Source organism: Lepus europaeus, chromosome 4 (genome assembly GCF_033115175.1).
Source record: "Lepus europaeus isolate LE1 chromosome 4, mLepTim1.pri, whole genome shotgun sequence".
In the NCBI taxonomy this organism is placed as follows: Eukaryota; Metazoa; Chordata; class Mammalia; order Lagomorpha; family Leporidae; genus Lepus; species Lepus europaeus.
The window spans coordinates 90,329,879-90,349,419 of NC_084830.1; the positions used below are offsets into that span (position 1 = coordinate 90,329,879).

At 41.1% G+C, this 19,541-nt stretch overlaps 1 protein-coding gene across 2 annotated transcripts in view; it reads left to right on the top strand.

Moving 5' to 3' along the window:
* Positions 1 to 19,541, top strand: part of ATP6V1H (ATPase H+ transporting V1 subunit H) — a 113,997-nt gene that overhangs the window by 35,372 nt on the left and 59,084 nt on the right. For both annotated transcript variants that reach the window (XM_062189589.1, XM_062189588.1), the window contains 2 exons: positions 5,974 to 6,071; positions 16,489 to 16,681. In XM_062189589.1, coding sequence (XP_062045573.1) covers positions 5,974 to 6,071; positions 16,489 to 16,681 — 291 coding nt within the window. The remainder of the gene's footprint in view (positions 1 to 5,973; positions 6,072 to 16,488; positions 16,682 to 19,541) is intronic.

The following is a 19,541-nucleotide window of genomic DNA, read 5'->3' on the forward strand; positions in this document are numbered from 1 at the left end:
AACTCTTTTTGTAGATTGCCAATTGATTTGAGTTGCTTTTTGTTTTTAGTAACCTCAGTTAACCATACTTTCTCTCAGTTGGTACTGTTAATACATTATTGGTTTCATCTGTTTACAGAGCCATCCCAAAGTACTGAATACAATAGTAGTGGCTGGAAAAAGTCCATAGGAACCTATAGGAGGACAGCTAAACACAGAACCAACAACACTTTAGTTTTATGAGCAGCACATCATATATAACTGTGGATGACAAAAGACTTTAAGTTGCCATGTTTAAAATTATAAACTCATCAACCAACAAGAGGCACTTGCTTACTTCACAGTATTTTTGAAAGCACCTGTAGGATTTTACAAGTATTTAACCCTTTAGACCTCTGGGGCTTTCTCATTAAGATAACTATCATGTCTAGTAACACAAAATCATTTAATTCTCAAACATTTGTATTAATAGCATTTTCCATTATAGAAACATAAAGTTTGGTACCACATCACATCTTGACAGTACTTCTAATATAATCCAAATAGCCTGATTGGTTGGTGTCTCTATAAGATGAGAGACATAGGTCCTTCGATTTTTTTCAGTTGGGCCCAAACTGGAAAAACCAAAGTCCAAGATTTACTGGAAATTTTAGAGTCCAGATTGTTTGACACTTTGATTTTTTGAATGCCTGTCAAGAATGCCAAGAAGGCTCAAAATCCAAAATATCTGGTTGAAATAAGATTTCTTAAAATCATGACATAACATAGACCCAATTTGATCATTATTATAAGGTGATTATTCAAATCTTTGAAAATAAGCACATATTTAAATAACCCATAGCTCTTAATAAAAATTCAGCTGTTTTTGAACAATTAGAATTTAACAGACATCAAGAGAACATAATAGATTACTTTAACACATTGCTTTAACAGAGCATCAGAGTTTAATTCTATGTCAAAGAGAAATTGAGCTTCCTGTGATCTTTTTGCTGTGAGGTTTCCTTCCTTTACCTTCTTTCATATTGGTGACCATGTTTCATGTTTCTGTGTTTCTGTGTGTAACACATCTTTAAGCATCTTTTGCAGGGCAGGATGAGTGGCAACAAATTCTTTCAGTTTCTGTTTGCTATGAAAAGTCTTAATTTCACCTTCATTCACAAATGAGAGCTTTGCAGGATATAATATTCTGGGCTGGCTTTTTTTCTCTCTTAGTGCCTGGGCTATGTCTCGCCATTCCCTTCTAGCTTGTATGGTTTCTGATGAGAAGTCTGCTGTGAATCTAATTGGAGATCCTCTAAGAGTAATCTGACGTTTCTCTCTTGCACCTTTTAGAATCTTTTCTTTATGTTTCACTGTGGTGAGTTTGATTACAACGTGTCGTGGTGAGGATCTCTTTTGGTCATGTTTATTAGGGGTTCTGTAAGCTTCCTGTACTAGGATGTCTCTGTCCTTCTCCAAACCTGGGAAATTTTCTGCTAGTATCTCACTGAACATGCCTTCTAATCCTTTCTCCCTCTCCATGCCTTCAGGAACTCCAAGAACCCGAATGTTAGGTTTTTTAATAGTATCCTGTAGATTCCTGACAATATTTTTTAGATTTCTAATTTCTTCTTCTTTTCTTTTGTTTGCCTGTTTCCTTTCCTGTTCTCTATCTTCTAAGTCTGATATTCTCTCTTCTGCTTCGCCCATTCTTTTTTTTTTTTTTTTTTTTTGACAGGCAGAGTGGACAGTGAGAGAGAGAGACAGAGAGAAAGGTCTTCCTTTTGCCGTTGGTTCACCCTCCAATGGCCGCCGCGGTAGCGCGCTGCGGCCGGCGCACCGCGCTGTTCCGATGGCAGGAGCCAGGTGCTTCTCCTGGTCTCCCATGGGGTGCAGGACCCAAGGACCTGGGCCATCCTCCACTGCACTCCCTGGCCACGCAGAGAGCTGGCCTGGAAGAGGGGCAACCGGGACAGGATCGGTGCCCCGACCGGGACTAGAACCCGGTGTGCCGGCGCCGCAAGGCGGAGGATTAGCCTGTTGAGCTACGGCGCCGGCGCCCATTCTGTTTTTAAGGCTCTCTAATGTGTTTGTCATTTGATCTGTTTTATTCTTCATTTCATTGTGGTTTCCTGTCACTATCACAGTTTCTTGTTCTACTAGTTGTTTCATTTCATTTTGATTCCTCCTTAATATTTCATTTTCATGAGAGAGATTTTCTATCTTGTCCATGAAGGATTTCTGTAGTTCAAGAATTTGTTTTTGAGAACTTCTTAATGTTCTTATCAGTTTTTTGAGATCTGCTTCTTGCATTTCTTCAATCTCATCATCTTCATAATCTTGAATTGGGGTGTCTTTTTCATTTGGGGGCGTCATAGTGTCTTCCTTGTTCTTGTTACCTCGGTTTTTGCGTTTGTTGTGTGGCATGTTGGAGATATTTGGTTTCTTCACGGTGGTGTTTTTTCTTGTTACACTATGACTGTATTAAGTGGACTGTCTGCTTTAAGTGGAGCCTTAGAGGCTTGAGATGAGTGTGGACTGAGAGCTGTGTTTGGTTCCTCAGGGTTGAGGGTGTGTCAAAGATGACACTCCCAGGTTAGGCGTGGTAAATCTCTCTCTTTTTTATTTTTATTTTTGATTCAAAAGTGAAGTAATTCCACACAGCTGAACGTAATTGGAGGTAGTTAGCAGGCGAATGATATACCCACAGGAGCCAGAGATCGGAAGCTCTTTCCCAAGGACCACACAGGGAATCTGTGCTGCCCTCAATGTGGGCTCCAATTCTCCTGCAGTCTCCCACTGGGTTGCCAAGTTAGATCCTAATCTCCAGTTATTTCACCCCTCCCCTCAGAGTCAGGTTTTTCTGCTAGGCTCAGGGCCGGTGCAGACCTGAGGTCACCCTGCTTATGACGTATGTCCAAAATGGCGCCTGATCTTTGTCTTGCTCGCCATTGAGGGGTGAGCGGAGAGAGAGAAACTCGTGTCCGTATCGGTCACTTTTTTTTTTTTTTTCCTCTCTCTCTTCTTGTTAGCCTGGTGAACTTTTCCCCACGGAGTTTCAAGCCTCGTTCCCTCTAGTCTCCTCTTTCCGCTTGCCCGCTGGTGTCTCGGGCTATTGAGGTTCGGCTCACCTCGCATTTCAGCGCTGGTGCGTTGAGTCTGCCGCTGGTGTCCCGAACTTGGGCTCCCACGCTCTCCACGCAGGTCCACTGTGAATCACTAGTTCCAGAAGAGTTTCCTCTGCTGTTTCTTCCCCTACTCTTCCTTGACCCTGCAGTATCTTCTCTTTTATTAACCAGTGTCTTGCCAAACTATGAATGTGCTCCCTTCCTATTCCACCATCTTGCCGCTATAAAAATTAATTTTCTATGCCATTTCCAATTTAACACCAGGTTTTTTTTTTTTCATTTCCAATTATCTTTATATACAGAAGATCGATTCTGCATATACTTAGTAAAGATTTCATCAGTTTGCACCCACACAGAAACACAAAGTGTAAAAATACTGTTTCAGGCCGGCGCTGCGGCTCACTAGGCTAATCCTCCGCCTTGCGGCGCTGGCACACCGGGTTCTAGTCCCGGTCAGGGCACCAATCCTGTCCCGGTTGCCCCTCTTCCAGGCCAGCTCTCTGCTGTGGCCAGGGAGTACATTGAAGGATGGCCCAAGTCCTTGGGCCCTGCACCCCATGGGAGACCAGGAAAAGCACCTGGCTCCTGCCTTCGGATCAGCGCGCCGGCCGCAGCGCGCCAACCGCAGCGGCCATTGGAGGGTGAACCAACGGCAAAAGGAAGACCTTTCTCTCTGTCTCTCTCTCTCACTGTCCACTCTGCCTGTCAAAAAAAAAAAATACTGTTTCAGTACTAGTTATAGCATCACTGCACATTAGACAACACATTAAGGACAGATCCCACATGAGATATAAGTACACAGTGACTCCTGTTGCTGACTTAACAATTTGACACTCTTGTTTATGGCATCAGTGATCTCCCTAGGCTCTAGTCATGAGTTGCCAAGGCTATGAAAGCCTTTAGAGTTCGCCAACTTTGATCTTATTCCGATAGGGTCATAGTCAAAGTGGAAGTTCTCTCCTCCCTTCGGACAAAGGTACCTCCATCTTTGATGGCCCCATTCTTCCCACTGGGATCTCACTCGCAGAGATCTTTCATTTAGGTCTTCTTCTTCTTTTTTTTTTTTCTTTTCCATGGTGTCTTGGCTTTCCATGCCTACAATACTCTCATGGGCTCTTCAGCCAGACCTGAATGCCTTAAGGGCTGATTCTGAGGCCAGAGTGTTGTTTAGGACGTCTGCCATTCTATGCGTCTGCTGTGTATCCCGCTTCCCATGTTGGATCGTTCTCTCCCTTTTTGATTCTATCAGTTAGTATTAGCAGACACTAGTCTTGTTTGTGTGATCCCTTTGACTCTTAGACCTATCAGAGTCATCAATTGTGAACTGAAATTGATCACTTGGACTAGTGAGATGGCATTGGTACATGCCACCTTGATGGGATTGTATTGGAATCCCCTAGCACATTTCTAACTCCGCCATTTGGGGCAAGTCCAATTGCCCGCTTTTTTTCTTAAAAGATTAATTTATTATTTATTTGAAAGGCAGAGTTATAGTGAAAGCAGGAGAAAGAGAGAGAGATCTATTTCCATCAGCTGGTTTAATCCCTAAATGACTGTAATGGCTGGGGCTGGGTCAGGTTGAAACCAGGAACTTCTTCCAGGTCTCCCACATGGGTACAGGCCCCCAGCACTAGGGCCGTCCTCTGCTGCTTTCCCAGGTACATTATCAGGGAGCTGTATTGGAAGTGGAGTAGCTGGAATTTGAATCAGCACCCATATGGGATGCTGGCGTCTCAGGTGGCAGCTTACCCCACTGGGCCACAAAGCTGTCCCTGAATCCTGTTTATTTTAATAAATTTCAGATTTAAACCACAAAGCTGTCCCTGAATCCTGTTTATTTTAATAAATTTCAGATTTAAACATGGTTTTTATGAGATGGTGCCATTGAACTTATAGTTTTAAAAATCATAGGCTATCTTTTACAAGTATTTAACTTTTTATATGCCATATAGATTTTTCTTTCTGTTTACTTGAGAGGCAGAGAGCAGGGATGGGGGTGAGGGGGAGGAGAGAGAGAGACAGAGAAAGAAAGAGTTCCTATCTATTGGTTCAGTTTCCAAATGCCCAAAGAGCCAGGCTGGGTCAGGTCAAAGCTGAGAACCAAGAACTCAATTCAGGTCTCCCATATGAATGAGAGAGACCCAAATGCCTGAACCATTATCTGCTGCCTCCCAGGTTGTACATTAGCAGGAAGCTGGAATTGGGATCAGAGCCAGGACTCTGCTAGGGTTTATGGGTGTCCCAACAAGTTATTTAACCAGTTGGCCCAACACTGACTTCCCAGGTCTTTTTTTTTTTTTTTTTTTTTTTAAAGTTCAACCATTTATCGAGTTTTTCTAATATATCTATCTGTGTGCTAAATAGAATCATTTCCCTTCAACCCAATGATGTCCTCCAGGGTGCTTGACATTGTGGTCCTCATGAAGGAAGAAGAAACTGAATATTAGATCCAGTCGGAGATCATACAAATATAGGCCTGTCTCAAAACAGACACTGTCAGGGTTTTTTGTTCTTTAATATTTGTGTTTTTATGTCAAGTGGTATTCTTTCTATATACTGCCTCTATTCAGAGGTACGTGAAATGTTGCAAGGCAGAATGCTTATTTATCAAACTATACCAAAGTTATAACTATCCATGCCTTTCCTAACTATGTGTGTTAAGTAGTCTTGATTTGTGTTGATTTAATTTAGGAGACAAAATCATCTTCATTTTTAAGAGGCGGAGGAAAAAGCAAACATGAAGATCAGCCTTTGAAAAGATAGGGGGTTTTGGATGTTCTCATGCTAACAAATTCTAGTAAAATACCAGACCTTTCATTTAGACATTTGTGTGCGTGACTTTTTAAATGCTTTCCAAGTTTAAAAGTGTGCACTTCTTCTTGCATAGAGTTCTCAATACGTGCAGTGCGTTGCTGGGTGTCTGCAGCTGATGCTCCGGGTCAATGAGTACCGCTTTGCCTGGGTGGAAGCAGATGGGGTAAACTGGTGAGTGCCCTTTACTTTTAATGTAGAATAACATTGAAAAGTATTTCCCCTTGACATTTTCAAAGAAATTAATACATTTAATCATCTCAGTAAAGTACTATTTTTTTCATGTCTGTTTAACAATGGACTGTGCTAACCTTCTTAGAAGTCAGTAACTATCAATCTGAATGTTTCCCTTCCCTTGCTTGGTCTATGCTTTTATAAGAGGTTATAGCTTCCTAAGAACTTACTGCTGGTCAGAACAAATTCCAGGTATTTAGATAAAGAAATTACATAAGTATTTTGTGGTTAATGCAGGCAAAATCCATGAGGAAAGGTTGTACCCAGAAAAGAAGTGAGAATAAATCATTATTTCTTTTTCTTTGTTATCTTTTATTTAATGAATATAAATTTCCAAAGTACAGCTTATGGATCGCAATGGCTTCCCCCCCATAACTTCCCTCCCACCTGCAACCCTCCCCTTTCCCACTCGCTCTCCCCTTCCATTCACATCAAGATTCATTTTCAATTCTCTTTATATACAGAAAATCAGTTTAGTATATATAAACATTTCAACAGATAAACCATTATTTCTAATGCCATATGATTTAGCTCATTCTTTGTGGAGTTTTCATTTGCAGGTATAGAGACTTTGAGGATATGCCTCTGCCTATTCAGGTTTAACAAACTGACCGAAATAAACAACCTAACACTGTCCTCACCTAAATAAATACTGGAAATCCTATTTTACTACCTGAAAGCCAACTTATTTCCTAATGAGAGATATAACTGCTTTTAACCCAAATACCATTTAGTGAGGGCATTATTTTTCTGTTGGCAAATTTGTACAGGAAGCTAGGTTAAGAACGCATTGCTTAGTGAATGAGAATTTAGAACAAGAGTTGATTGAATGATCTCATACTATTGTCGCTAGACTCCGTCAGACTCCTATAGTACTACTCTAGTGTAGGGATATCCCTGTGAAAGGGACCCAAAGATTCTGAATGTCTCAGTGGACCTTTGCATGAACTATTCTGGGGTAGGTTACTTTTGCAAATGGCTGCTATTAGGAATTGGACTTAATTGTCACAAACTATTCAATAGTTATCAACTTAGTAAGGTAGTAATTGTTCTCGTATTTATCTGAAATATTTCAGTCTATTACTGCTTAGTCTTCAATATTCCAGGAGAAATGGGCATCTTAGTTTTCTATCTGGGTCCAGCAGACCCTTTTATATATAGTCATTTCATGAAAAATTAAAAGAATTAGATAATAGACTAATTTTGTAATAAGTAAATTTTGAGGCCAGTATTGTGGCATAGTGGGTAAAGCCAGTGCCTACAATGCCAGCATCTTATATGGGTGCTGGTTCAACTCCTGGCTGCTCTACTTCTGATCCAGCTCTCTGCTAATGGCCTGGGAAAAGCAGCAGAATATGGCCCGAGTGCTTGGGCCCCTGCTATCCATCTGGGAGACCTGGAAGAAGCTCCTGGCTTCACCATTGCAGCCATCAGGGGGTGTGAACCAGTGGATGGAAAAGTCTCCTTCAGTAACTCTGACTTTCAAATATATAAATAAATCTTAAAGTAAATTTTGATGTACACATATCATAAAATGTTAAAGAAAATCATGTCCTTGATCAAAATAGTGCAGCTTCCTTGTTGCAAAGTATTTTCTCACAGTCTCTCATGTTGAATGGCTCACTTGGTGAGAATGCTCTATTTTCTCCCTGTCCTTAGAAATACATTGTTCATTCTTCAGTTCTTGATTTTGAGAGAAGTCATTCATGATATAGTCATCTAAAGGCTCAGAGTTGAAGATTTTACTTTAAAATGGCCATTTTCACCATCATTATAAGAAAAGAGAGTGCTATTTATTACTTTCCTCTTCTGATTAATAACTATGAAATGCCTTCCTTTGTTGGTTGCCATTATGAATGGGCAATAAAAAATTCTGGATTCTTAGCTGTGTTCATACTATGTTAGGAGATTTATTAGAAAGACTCATGGGACTCAGCTGAGAGTGATGCTCATGGCTGAGAGTTATTATAAAGAAATAGGATGCACAGCAGGATTGTAAGGGATAAAGACACAGGCTAAATCTGGAAGAATTCATCTGGAGGCTTCTTTATACCCCCTCCCTCCCGTGAGATGGGTCATACAGATTGCATGTTCCCCCAGCAATTTAAATGTGGCAACATTTGTGTGAGGTTCCTGTCCAGCAAACTCATTAGAGACTCAGCTCCTGGGTATTTCACTGGTGGTTACTCAGGTAGGCACACACTGCCTGTAACATACCAAAATATCAGAGTCCTGAAAAGAAAATAAGTGTTTATAACAGATTTCTGTAGACTGGGAGGCTTATAAGCAGTGGGAATTTATCTCACGGTTCTGGAGGCTGGGACATCCAAGATCAAGGCAGTAGCAGATTTGCTGTCTGTTGAGGGCTTGCTTTCTGGTCCATAGATGGCCATATTTTCACATAATGACAAGTGATAGAAAAACGAGGGGTCTATCTTGGGCCTCTTCATAAGGACACTAATCTCAGTCATGAAGACTGTACCCTTATGATGTGATCACCTCCCAAAGGCTCCACCCTCTCATGCTATCACAATAGAGGTTAGGATTTCATTGTGGGAATTTTGAAGGAACATAAACATCCAAACGATAGCAGTAGGCATTTAGCATAAACCATGTTGTACAAACTGTTCAGGTACAGTGAGCTGCCTTTATCATTTAGGGAACAGTTTGTATCAGTATAGGAAACCACTTACCACTGAAGTTGTCAGAAGCCAATCAAGAGCCAACCTTGCAAGCCTCTCTTTCTTTTTTTTTTTTTAAATTTTATTTAGTTATACAACTTTCATATATTTCACATATACAGATGCTTTTGAAATATTTATTTTATTTATTTGAAGATTATTTGAAAGACTGAGTTAAAGAGAGAGGTAGAGACAGAGAAAGAGGTCTTCCATCTGCTGGTTCACCCCAGATGGCTGCAATGTCCAGAGCTGCGCTGATCTGAAGCCAGGAGCCAGAAGCTTCCTCCAGTTCCTCAATGTGGGTTCAGGGGCCCAAGGACCTGGACCACCTTTCACTGCTTTCCCAGGCCACAACAGAGACCTGGATCAGAAGAAGAGCAGCTGGGACTAGAACCGGTGCCTATATGGGATGCCAGCGCTTCAGGCCAGGGCTTTAACCCACTGTGCCACAGCGCTTGCCCCTCATATACACAGATTTAGGAACATAGTGAGACATCCCCTCCCTCCCGCCCACATTCCAACCCTCCCCACCACGGCCTCATTCCCATTTTTAATTTTTAAAGTGATCTCTTATCAGTATACTTAGTCATCCTAACCCTGCTCTAAAAGGTAAAGAAGTTCAGCAAATAGTGTGAAGAGAAAGGAAACAAAAGATTATTCCTCAGTGGAAGAGACAAAGGCTATAAACAATCATCCATTCTCAAAATGTCTATTTTGCTGCAATATATTACATTTCAGGTATTCTGTTAGTTGCATCAGATCAGGGAAAACATGATATTTGTCTTTTTGGGACTGGCTTATTTCACTAAGTATAATGGTTTCCAGTTGTGAGCATCCTGTTGCAAGACAGAATTTTTTTGTTTTTTTTACAGCTGAGTAATATTTCATAGTGTATATATACCATAATTTCTTTATGCAATCAATTGTGATAGACATCTGGGTTGATTCCATATCTTAGCTATTGTGAATTGTGCTGCAATGAATGCGGGAGTACAGATAACTCTTTCATATACTTATTTCTTTTGGTTTGGGTAAATTCCCAGGAGTGAGATCATACAGCTATCACCGGCCGTGGCTCAATAGGCTAATCCTCTGCCTGTGGCGCTGGCACACCAGGTTCTAGTCCCGGTTGGGGTGCCAGATTCTGTCCCAGTTGCTCCTCTTCCAGTCCAGCTCTCTGCTGCGGCCCGGGAGTACAGTGGAGGATGGCCCAAGTCCTTAGGCCCTGCACCTGCATGGGAGACCAGGAGAAACACCTGGCTCCTGGCTTCAGATCAGTGCGGTGCGCCGGCCGCAGTGCGCCGGCCGCAGCGGCCATTGCGGGGTGAACTAACAGAAAAGGAAGACCTTTCTCCCTGTCTTTCTCTCTCACTGTCCACTCTGCCTGTCAAAAAAAAAAAAAAAGATTTCTGAGATATCTCAGTACTGTCTTCCACAGTGGTTGTACCAGTTTACATTCCCACCAGCAGTGGATCAGGATTCTTCCCCACCCCCATCCTCACCAGCATTTATTGTTTGTTGATTTCTGTATGAAAGCCATTCTAACTGGAGTGAGGTCAAATCTCATTGTGGTTTTGATTTGCATTTCCCTGATGGCTAGTAATCCTGAGCATTTTCACAAGTGTCTGTTGGCCATTTGAGTTTCCTCCTTGAAAAATGCCTGTTTAAGTCCTTCGCCCATTTCTTTACTGGATTATTTGTTTTGTTGTTGTTGAATTTCTAGAGCTGTTTATATGTTCTGGAGATTAATCTTTTATCAGTTGCATAGTTTGAAAATATTTTCTCTCATTCTGTTGCCTCTTCATTTTGCTGAGTGTTTCTTTTGCAGTGCAGAACCTTCTCTGTTTGATGTAATCTCATTTGTCAATTTTGGCTTTGATTGCTTATGCTTCTGGAGTCTTTTCCAAGAAGTCTTTGCCTATGCCAATGTCTTGAAGTGTTTCCTCTTTTCTAATTTGTATCTCTTTCATTTCTTTTTCTTGCCTAATGGCTCTAGCTAAAATTTCCAGGACTATATTAAATAGCAATGGTGAGAGTGGGCATCCTTGTCTAGTTCCGGAGAGGGAATGCTTCCAGCTTTCCTTATTCAATAGGATGCTTGCCATGAGTTTGTCATGTATTGCCTTAGTTGTATTGAGGAATGTTCCTTGCAGACCCATTTTGCTTAAGGCTTTCCTTATTATAGAATGTTGTAATTTATATCAAATGCTTTCTCTGCATCTATTGAGATAATCATATGATTTTTGTTCTTCAGTTTGTTAATGTGGTGTATCACATTGATTGCAAGCCTCTCTAAAGTCTACCGGTGTCAAGATTATGTTAACTCTTTTCTATGCAGTTCCCAGTTATTTTTTCTTAAAAAAGCCTCCTAGCAAGCCGGCATCGTGGCTCACTAGGCTAATCTTCCGCCTGCAGTGCCAGCATCCCGAGTTCTAGTCCTGGCTGGGGTGCTGGATTCTGTCCCAGTTGCTCCTCTTCCAGTCCAGCTCTCTGCTGTGGCCTGGAAGGCAGTAGAAGATGGCCCAAGTTCTTGGGCCCTGCACCCGCATGGGAGACCAGGAGGAAGCACTTGGCTCCTGGCTTTGGATCGGCGAAGTGCGCAGGCTGTAGCAGCCATTTGGGGGGGTGAACCAACAGAAGGAAGACCTTTCTTTATGTCTCTCTCTCTCTCTCTCTCACTTTCTAACTCTGCCAGTCCAAAAAAAAAAAAAAAAAAAAGCCTCCTATTGTATTACCTTTCTAGATGACTCATAAGCATTCCATTTTTGTTATTTTAGTCTTTATTTTCTTTTAATATAATTAGCTATAATGAATGACTAATGATGAAATATTTAGGTTGATGGAATCATATAAAATCACTGAGATTTCAAATATTAGGCTTATGGAAAGGTAATTGCAAGATAAGATGGATTTCATTCTTCTGAGGAAAAATTAGAGTTTGTTTACTTCTTTGGAAGGCCTGTAAGAAAGAATAAATCATAAAATAGCAATCTCTATTAATTGTAATTCAAAAAATAAACTGAAATATCAAAATTTGATTCAGTGAATCCCCATAGAATACTAAGGTTGACCAGCTGGGGCTTTTCCTATTACTAGACTTAGTATTTTGGAGAATGGTCAGAAACACTAACTATTTAGCTTGGGGACCAGAGCAGGGATACATGTCATATTCCGTGTTCAACTTATGTATATTGATGTGTTTATCACCACTAAGGAAATTAACAGTTATCAGATAAATGTTTAGTATTATTGTCCACCTTTTTTCTTTTTTAATCCCTAGTATCTTACATGGTACTTCCACTTATATTCTCCACAAATATTTGCTAAATCACTATATTTATCTTGACATTTCTGTCCTTTATGTGTCCTTAGCATGCTCTTCTTCATATTTTGGTAAATATGACTTTTATTTTGCTCTATTAGAATATTTCTTGTGTTTAATATTTGAGTTTGGTAAATTTACCTTTTCAGTAGTCATTTACAATGTCTATAAGTACTGTTAAATTTTTTTAAGGTTTATTCAAAAGGTGGAGCGACAGAGAAAGTAAGAGAGAGAGGTGGATTAATTTTATATCTTCTGGTTTATTCCCCAAATGGCCACTAGAGCTGGGGTAGGCCTGGCTAAAACTAGAAGTCAGGGACTCCATCTGTGCCTCTTGTGAGGGTGGTAGGGACTCACTACTTGAGCCATTATCTGCTGCTTCCCAAGCTCATTAGTAGGGAGTTGGATGGGAAGCATAATAGCCAGTACTTAAACCAGTATTTTTATATGGGATGCGGGCATGCCAAGTGGCAGCTTAACCCTCTGCATCATAACACTTCCCCGATGTCTATAAATTTTAAACTCCCTTAAACTTCTCTGCAGAGTTCATCACTGTAGACAATCCCCAATCTACGCACCTCCCCAAAAACAAACAAACAAACAAACAAAAAACACCTTACGACTTTTGGTTTCTTCATTTGTATACTGTCTCTGAGCTTCCCTCAACCCCTCTGGCCATTTAAACTTTTTAAGTTTTAACAGATAACTTGGCAGAATTATTAACTAGGTATAAATTTGCTAGCTTACTTGCTTTATTCTGAAAATATAACAAAAAATGACTGTTGCATCAGAGAGGCAGCAAGTGCAGACAGATAACACTACTGAAGAGGTTGGATCATGGAAATTAAAAAAAATTATGTATTTATTTGAAAGGCACAGTTATGGAGAGAGAGGGAGATGGAGAGGGAGAGGGAGAGGGAGAGAGATATAAGTCTTTCTATCTGCTCTTTTGTTCCCCAAATGACTGCAGTAGCTGAGGTAGGGCCAGGCTGAAACCAGGAGCCTAGAATTCCACCTGGGTCTCCCAAATGGGTGGCAGTGGTTTGATCCCTTGGACCGTCTTCTGTTGCTTTCCCAGGCACATTAGCAGAGAGCTGGATCAACCTACTATGTCACAGTGCTGACACCAAGGATCACTGAAATTTGCATGTTTGAAAGGGTGGCTGAATGAAGCTGAAATTTAATTTTATTATTTATTTGAGACACAGATAGAAAGAGTGACAGAGATAGAGGGAACTTCTGTCTGCTTGTTTACTCACAAATGCCCACAATGGCTGGGCCTGGGCCAGGTGGAATTCAGGAGCTGAGAACTCAGTCTGGGTCTCCTAGGTGGGTTGTAGGGACCAAGCTATTTGAGCCACCATGTGCTGTCTCCCAGGGTGTGCACCAGCAGGAAGCTTGAATCCAGAATAGAACTGAGACTGAAACCCAGGTACCCTGATATGAATTGCAGGCTAAAAGGCTAATGATTTGCCAAACACCTGCCCCTGAAGTGAAATTTAGAACTTTGGGGAGGTCTGATGTTGGTGTCTCTTAACTCTGAGGAAGAAGCAAGGAGAGGAAGGGCCCAGTTTGCTGGCTCTGGTATCTCTGAGGGTGTGCGATAAGGCTTGTTCTGCTAGAGCTGGAAAAACTGCAAACTACACTTAGCTGCTGCCACGGGAAAGAACTGCTGCCAGAGTGAATAAGTGTTGCTGGGGTGATGATCACAAGAGCCGGAAGCAGATGGAAGAAAGTTTCTTCTTCCATCCTTGTCGTCAGCCTCTAGTTCCTGCATTTGGTGGAGCCTAATGGGGAGCCAGCTGGTAAAGCAGAATTGTGGCTTCCAGGGTCTAAGCCACAGCATCACAAAGTGTGAAGGCTGAGTTTGATAACTGGATCAATCAGAGAGCTAAGGAAACCAGAACAGAAACTAGGAGTGTTTATAATATAAAAGCATTTGAAATATTGATGTCATTACTAAATAAAAGCAAGCTTTACATAACAACCATAAATAGAGACTCAAAGAAACCATGCATGAGAAAATAAGGAAAATTTAGCAAATTTAGAACTCTATACAAATCACAGAAATGGAGAAACAGAGCAGATTCAAGTCTTCCACTAAGTTAATAGTAGGTTTAGATTGTAAAATTGGATTTAAGTTTACTAAATTTTTATTAACAGAGCAGCTTTAGGTTTACAGAAAAATATACAAGGACAGAGTGTTCCCATATATGTCCTCCTCTTTCTCTCCAACATTGCACATTATTGTATTACAGTTGTCTCAATTGGTGAATCAATCTTGTTGCAATAACTTAGATCCATTTTATATATATATATATATTTATTTATGTGTGTGTGTGTATATATATATATATATATATATATGGTGTGTGTGTGTGTGTGTTTGTGTGTTCACTCTTTCTGTTGGACATCTGTGGATTTTGAGTTCACTTAACCCTTCTGGCCATTTATTATTGGTTTTATTTGATTATATGTGTCCTTCATTGTTTGCATGTAAGCATTCCCTGGGAAATTTCCTTAGCTTTCTTTTCTTATGTTTGTTCTCTCTCCTCTTTTGCTGCCCCATAGCTTTTCCAATTTTCTTTCTTCCTTTCTTCTTTCTTTCTTTTGTCTTTTTTTATTTTTAAAGATTTATTTATTTATTTGAAAGGTAGAGAGTTAGAGAGAGCAGAGACAGAGAGAGAGAGAGGTCTTCTATCTGCTGGTTCACTCCCCAGATGGCTGCAATAGCCAGAGCTGGGCTGATATAAAGTCAGCAGCCAAGAACTTCTTCCAGGTCTCCCACATGGGTGCAGGGGCCCAAGGACTTGAGCCATCTTCTACTGCTTTGCCAGGCCATAGCAGAGAGCTGGATCAGAAGTGGAGCAGCTGGGACTTGAACTGGTGCTCATATGGGATGCCAGCACTGCAGGCAGTGGCTTTACCTGCTACACCATAGCGCCAGCCCCTCTGTTGCCTTTATTAAAAGATTTATTTATTTTATGTGAAAGAGAGAGAGGCAGAGAGAGAGAGAGAGAGAGAGAGAGAGAGATCTTCCATCTGCTGGTTCACTCCACAAATGGCTGCAACAGTCAGTACTGGACCAGGTCAAAGCCAGGAGCCAAGAACTTCATCTGGGTCTCCCATGTGCAGGAACCCAGGGACTTGAGATATCTTCTGTTGCTTCCTCAGGCACATTTGCAGGGAGCTGGATTGGTAGTAGAGTAGCCAGGAATCAAACTGGCACCCCATATGGGATGCTGTTGTCCCAGGCAGTGGCTTAAGCCTCTATGCCACAATACTAGCCCTCCAGTTTTCTTACCAGTAAAATAAGAGATCAGACTAGAAGCCTCCATGCTTTTTCTGATTTCCCCAAAATCAGTGATTGGCTGTGTCAAATTTGGACTCGTCACAGATTTCCTCCAAGCTCATCCTGTTTTCTGTACATTTTATTTTTTATTTTTTAAATATTTATTTATTTATTTGAAAGTCAGAGTTACACAGAGAAGAGAGGCAGAGAGGCAGAGAGAGAGAGAGAGAGAGAGAGAGAGAGAGAGAGAGATCTTCCATCCGATTGTTCATTCCCCAGTTGGCTGCAATGGCCAGAGCTGTGCCAATCCGAAGCTAAAAAATGATCCTTTTGGTTGCCCAGGCTTAAAGTATTGATATATCCATTTTGTCACTGCAGCCTGCTGATTTGGGCTTCCTATTGTCTGTTAGATTAATTTTTTTTTAAGATTTATTTATTTGAAAGGCAGAGTTACAGAGAGACAGAGGTGAAGAGAGAGAGAGAGAGAGAGAGAGAGAGAGAAGTCTCCTAGCTGCTGTTTCATTCCCCAAATGGCTGCTAGGGCTGGAGCTGGGCCGATTTGAAGCCAGGAGCCAGGAGCTTCTTCCGGGTCTCCTAAACGGGTGCAGGGGCTGAAGCACTGGGGCCATCTCCTACTACTTTCCCAGGCCATAACAGAGAGCTGAATCGGAAGAGGAGCAGCCAGGACTGAATTTGGTGCCCATATGGGATGCTGGCACTATAGGGGCAGCTTTACCCACTACACCACAGGGTTGGCCCCCTGTTAGATTCTTGTCCCCATTCCCTCTGCCATGTTCTAAGTTTTTGCCATCTTTCTTCTTGTTGCTTCTTTGTAGCAAGCATTCCTGCTTCCTGAGGTCCTGTGACTTCTGGAGAGAGGAACTGTGCTGGAAATGGCCCTCTGTGAGTAGCAATCTAGCTGCATATTGCTACCAGCAGAAACAGAGGACATAATTCAGAGAAACTTGTTTCATTAATGCAAAAAGCGAGTAATTTCTTCCTTCTTGTGCCATCATATTAAATGTTTTCTAAATGTGTGTGCCTTTTTTTTTTTTTTTTTAGCATAATGGGAGTTTTGAGTAACAAGTGTGGTTTTCAACTCCAGTATCAAATGATTTTTTCAATATGGCTCCTGGCATTCAGTCCTCAAATGTGTGAACACCTGCGGCGCTACAATATCATTCCTGTTCTGTCCGATATCCTTCAAGAATCCGTCAAAGAGAAAGTAACAAGAATCATTCTTGCAGCATTCCGTGTAAGTGGTTTGTATTTGATATGTAAGTGTCTGGCATTTTCCACTGTGCTATATTTTTGAGTTTTTAGCAGGTTGGAAAATGTTGCTTGTTTTCCCTGTTATTATCAAAAAAGTTGCTTGTTTTCCATGTGGTTATGAAACTATAGAGCCATGGTGAACATAGAGTGAAATACCACTAGTTTGTATTTCTGACATGGGACAATGGGACAAGTGGGAGGAGACCATCTAGATGAATGAAGTGTGTTCGTTTAAGGAAATGTCAGAGGGAGAGAGGTTCCTTTTTGCAATAGTGCAAAAAGTGAGACTGTTGAAATTTTTCTCTTCTTGTGCTCCTATTTTAGTTATAGAGTTTTCTGGCTTAGGATAAAATCAACATAGTTGAGAACAGAGTAAATAACATCTATTTGTGGCTACGCAGGATTGTAGTCTGGAAGACAGATTCAAGCAGTCTTGAAAGCGTGCTCCAAGATTTTACATGATGATAGCTGTATTTGAAGCTTAAGATCACAAAGCAGTGGTGGTGGTTACATTATTTGCTTATTAGGAATTGTGCATGGTCGGCCGGTGCCGTGGCTCAATAGGCTAATCCTCCTACTGCGGCACTGGCACACCGGGTTCTAGTCCTGGTCGGGGTGCCAGATTCTGTCCCGGTTGCCCCTCTTCCAGGCCAGCTCTCTGCTGTGGCCCGGGAGTGCAGTGGAGGATGACCCAAGTCCTTGGGCCCTGCACCCCATGGGAGACCAGGAGAAGCACCTGGCTCTTGCCTTCGGATCAGCGCGGTGTGCCACGGCGGCCATTGGAGGGTGAACCAATGGCAAAGGAAGACCTTTCTCCCTGTATCTCTCTCTCTCTCATTGTCCACTCTGCCTATAAAAAAAAAAAAAAAAAAAAAAAGTGCATGGTGCTGTTAAGAATCAAGCTGTCCTATAATTCAGGAGAGGAAGGGGGTTTTACAAATGGTTAACATAAGCTACTGAATTTCAGTTTGGTCTAGTCCAGTGAACAGTATGCACCTGGTTGCACACTCATTTAAAGGTTTAGCTGCAAGTGTGTCTAGCTGAAATCTGGTTTAATAGTGGCTTCCCAACTCATTGTAAGTGCCCCAAACCAATGTTATTCCATTTTTTTTCCTTCCTTGACCAACTGTGTTTTTGATTCTAGATCTATTGATTAGCACTATATTTCTGAGACACTATGCAGGTTTTATTTATTTATTTTATTTTATTTTTTTTTTAGATATTAAATCTATCAGTTATCTAAGTCAGCTTCCTCCCTTGAATAGGTGAGAAAGTTGAGCACCAGAGAGGAGCTGAGGTAGAATATGAAGCCCAGGTTTCTAGGCTGTTGTAACATACAAAGGAAGTACTGCTAATTGGTTACCATGAGACAAAGTATTCACTCTAGCAGTTGTCTTGATGATTTTGTTGTTTGCCTTGGGTGTTAGAGGGCTTCTGAGAAAATGGCTTGGTTGACATGTGTCTCTATTTTTTTTTTTTTAAAGATTTATTTTATTTGAAAGGCCAGCGGTGTTGCAGAGAGGTTTCTTCCATTCTCTGGTCATCCCCAAATGGCTACAATGATCAGGGTTAGGCCAGGCCAAAGCCAGGAGCTGGGAGCTTCTTCCAGCTCTCCTACATGGGTGCAGGAGCTCAAGTACTCGGACTGTCCTCTGCTGCTTTCCCAGGCACATTAGCAGGGAACTAGATTAGAAGTCAAGCGGCTGGAACTCAAATTGGTGCTGGTATGGGATGCAGGTGTCACAGGAGGCAACTTTATCTACTATGCCACAACGTTGGCTCTGACCTAGGTCTCTTAAGAACACTACTCAACAGTGATAATAGTAAACCAATCTAGTGCTTGCTCTCTGCCTTCCACTCTCTCCAAGAGGGCTTTACATTTGTTAACTCATTTAATGCTCACCAAAGTATATGGGTATGATGGGTATTTATGTTGGTCTTCACTTTATAGATAGGGATAGTGAGGCAAAGGGATCACACTGTTGGTAGTTGATAGACATTCAATTATAGGTTATTGTCTTCAGAATCTTCTGTTTTATTAAGATTTATTTATTTATTTGAAAGGCAGAGTTACACAGAGAAATGAAGAGATAGAGACGGAGAATCTTTCTTCTGCACAGTCAGGGCTGGGTCAGGCCAAAGCCAGGAGCCTGGAACTCCATCTGGGTCTCCTACATGGGTGCAGGGGCCCATGCACTTGGCTATCCTACACGGCCTTCCCAGGGAGCTGGATTGGACATGGAGCAGTCAGGACTGGAACTAGTGCGCACGTTAGGATGTTGGCATCACAAGTATTGACTTTAGCCTTCTTTAACACCAGCCCCCAAATTTGTGTTCTTACCTACTGTTTGTTCTTGTGCTTTCTTTAAATAAACAACAAGTCAAAAATAAAAAGTAGTAAAGCTATATTGCAAAAATATTAATAGTTTAGACAACACATTTGCCAAATAGCAACTAACATATTTCAGATATTTCTAAGCAGGTAGAGAGAAATATGTAAATAGATGTATGGTTTATTTGTATGTAAAAATAAAACAGTATTTTATTTTAAATACTGTTCTGCAACTTTTTAAAAACAGCAAAGAATAAATATATTTTCGTTTCTATATAAACAGATCTTTAGTATTCTTTTTAATGGCTATATTTATTCCATTGTGTTGTTGTAAAGTGATTTATTTTACTAGTGTCCTGCTGCTGGTTATGTCAAGTATTTCCATTTTCTGTTACATGTGTTTCCCCACTTTGATGACTATTTCATTTGAATATAGTCAAGAGATGGAATTACTGAGTCAGAGAGATATGCTTTTTTACTCTTTTGATAAGTAATTCCAAATACCTTTTTT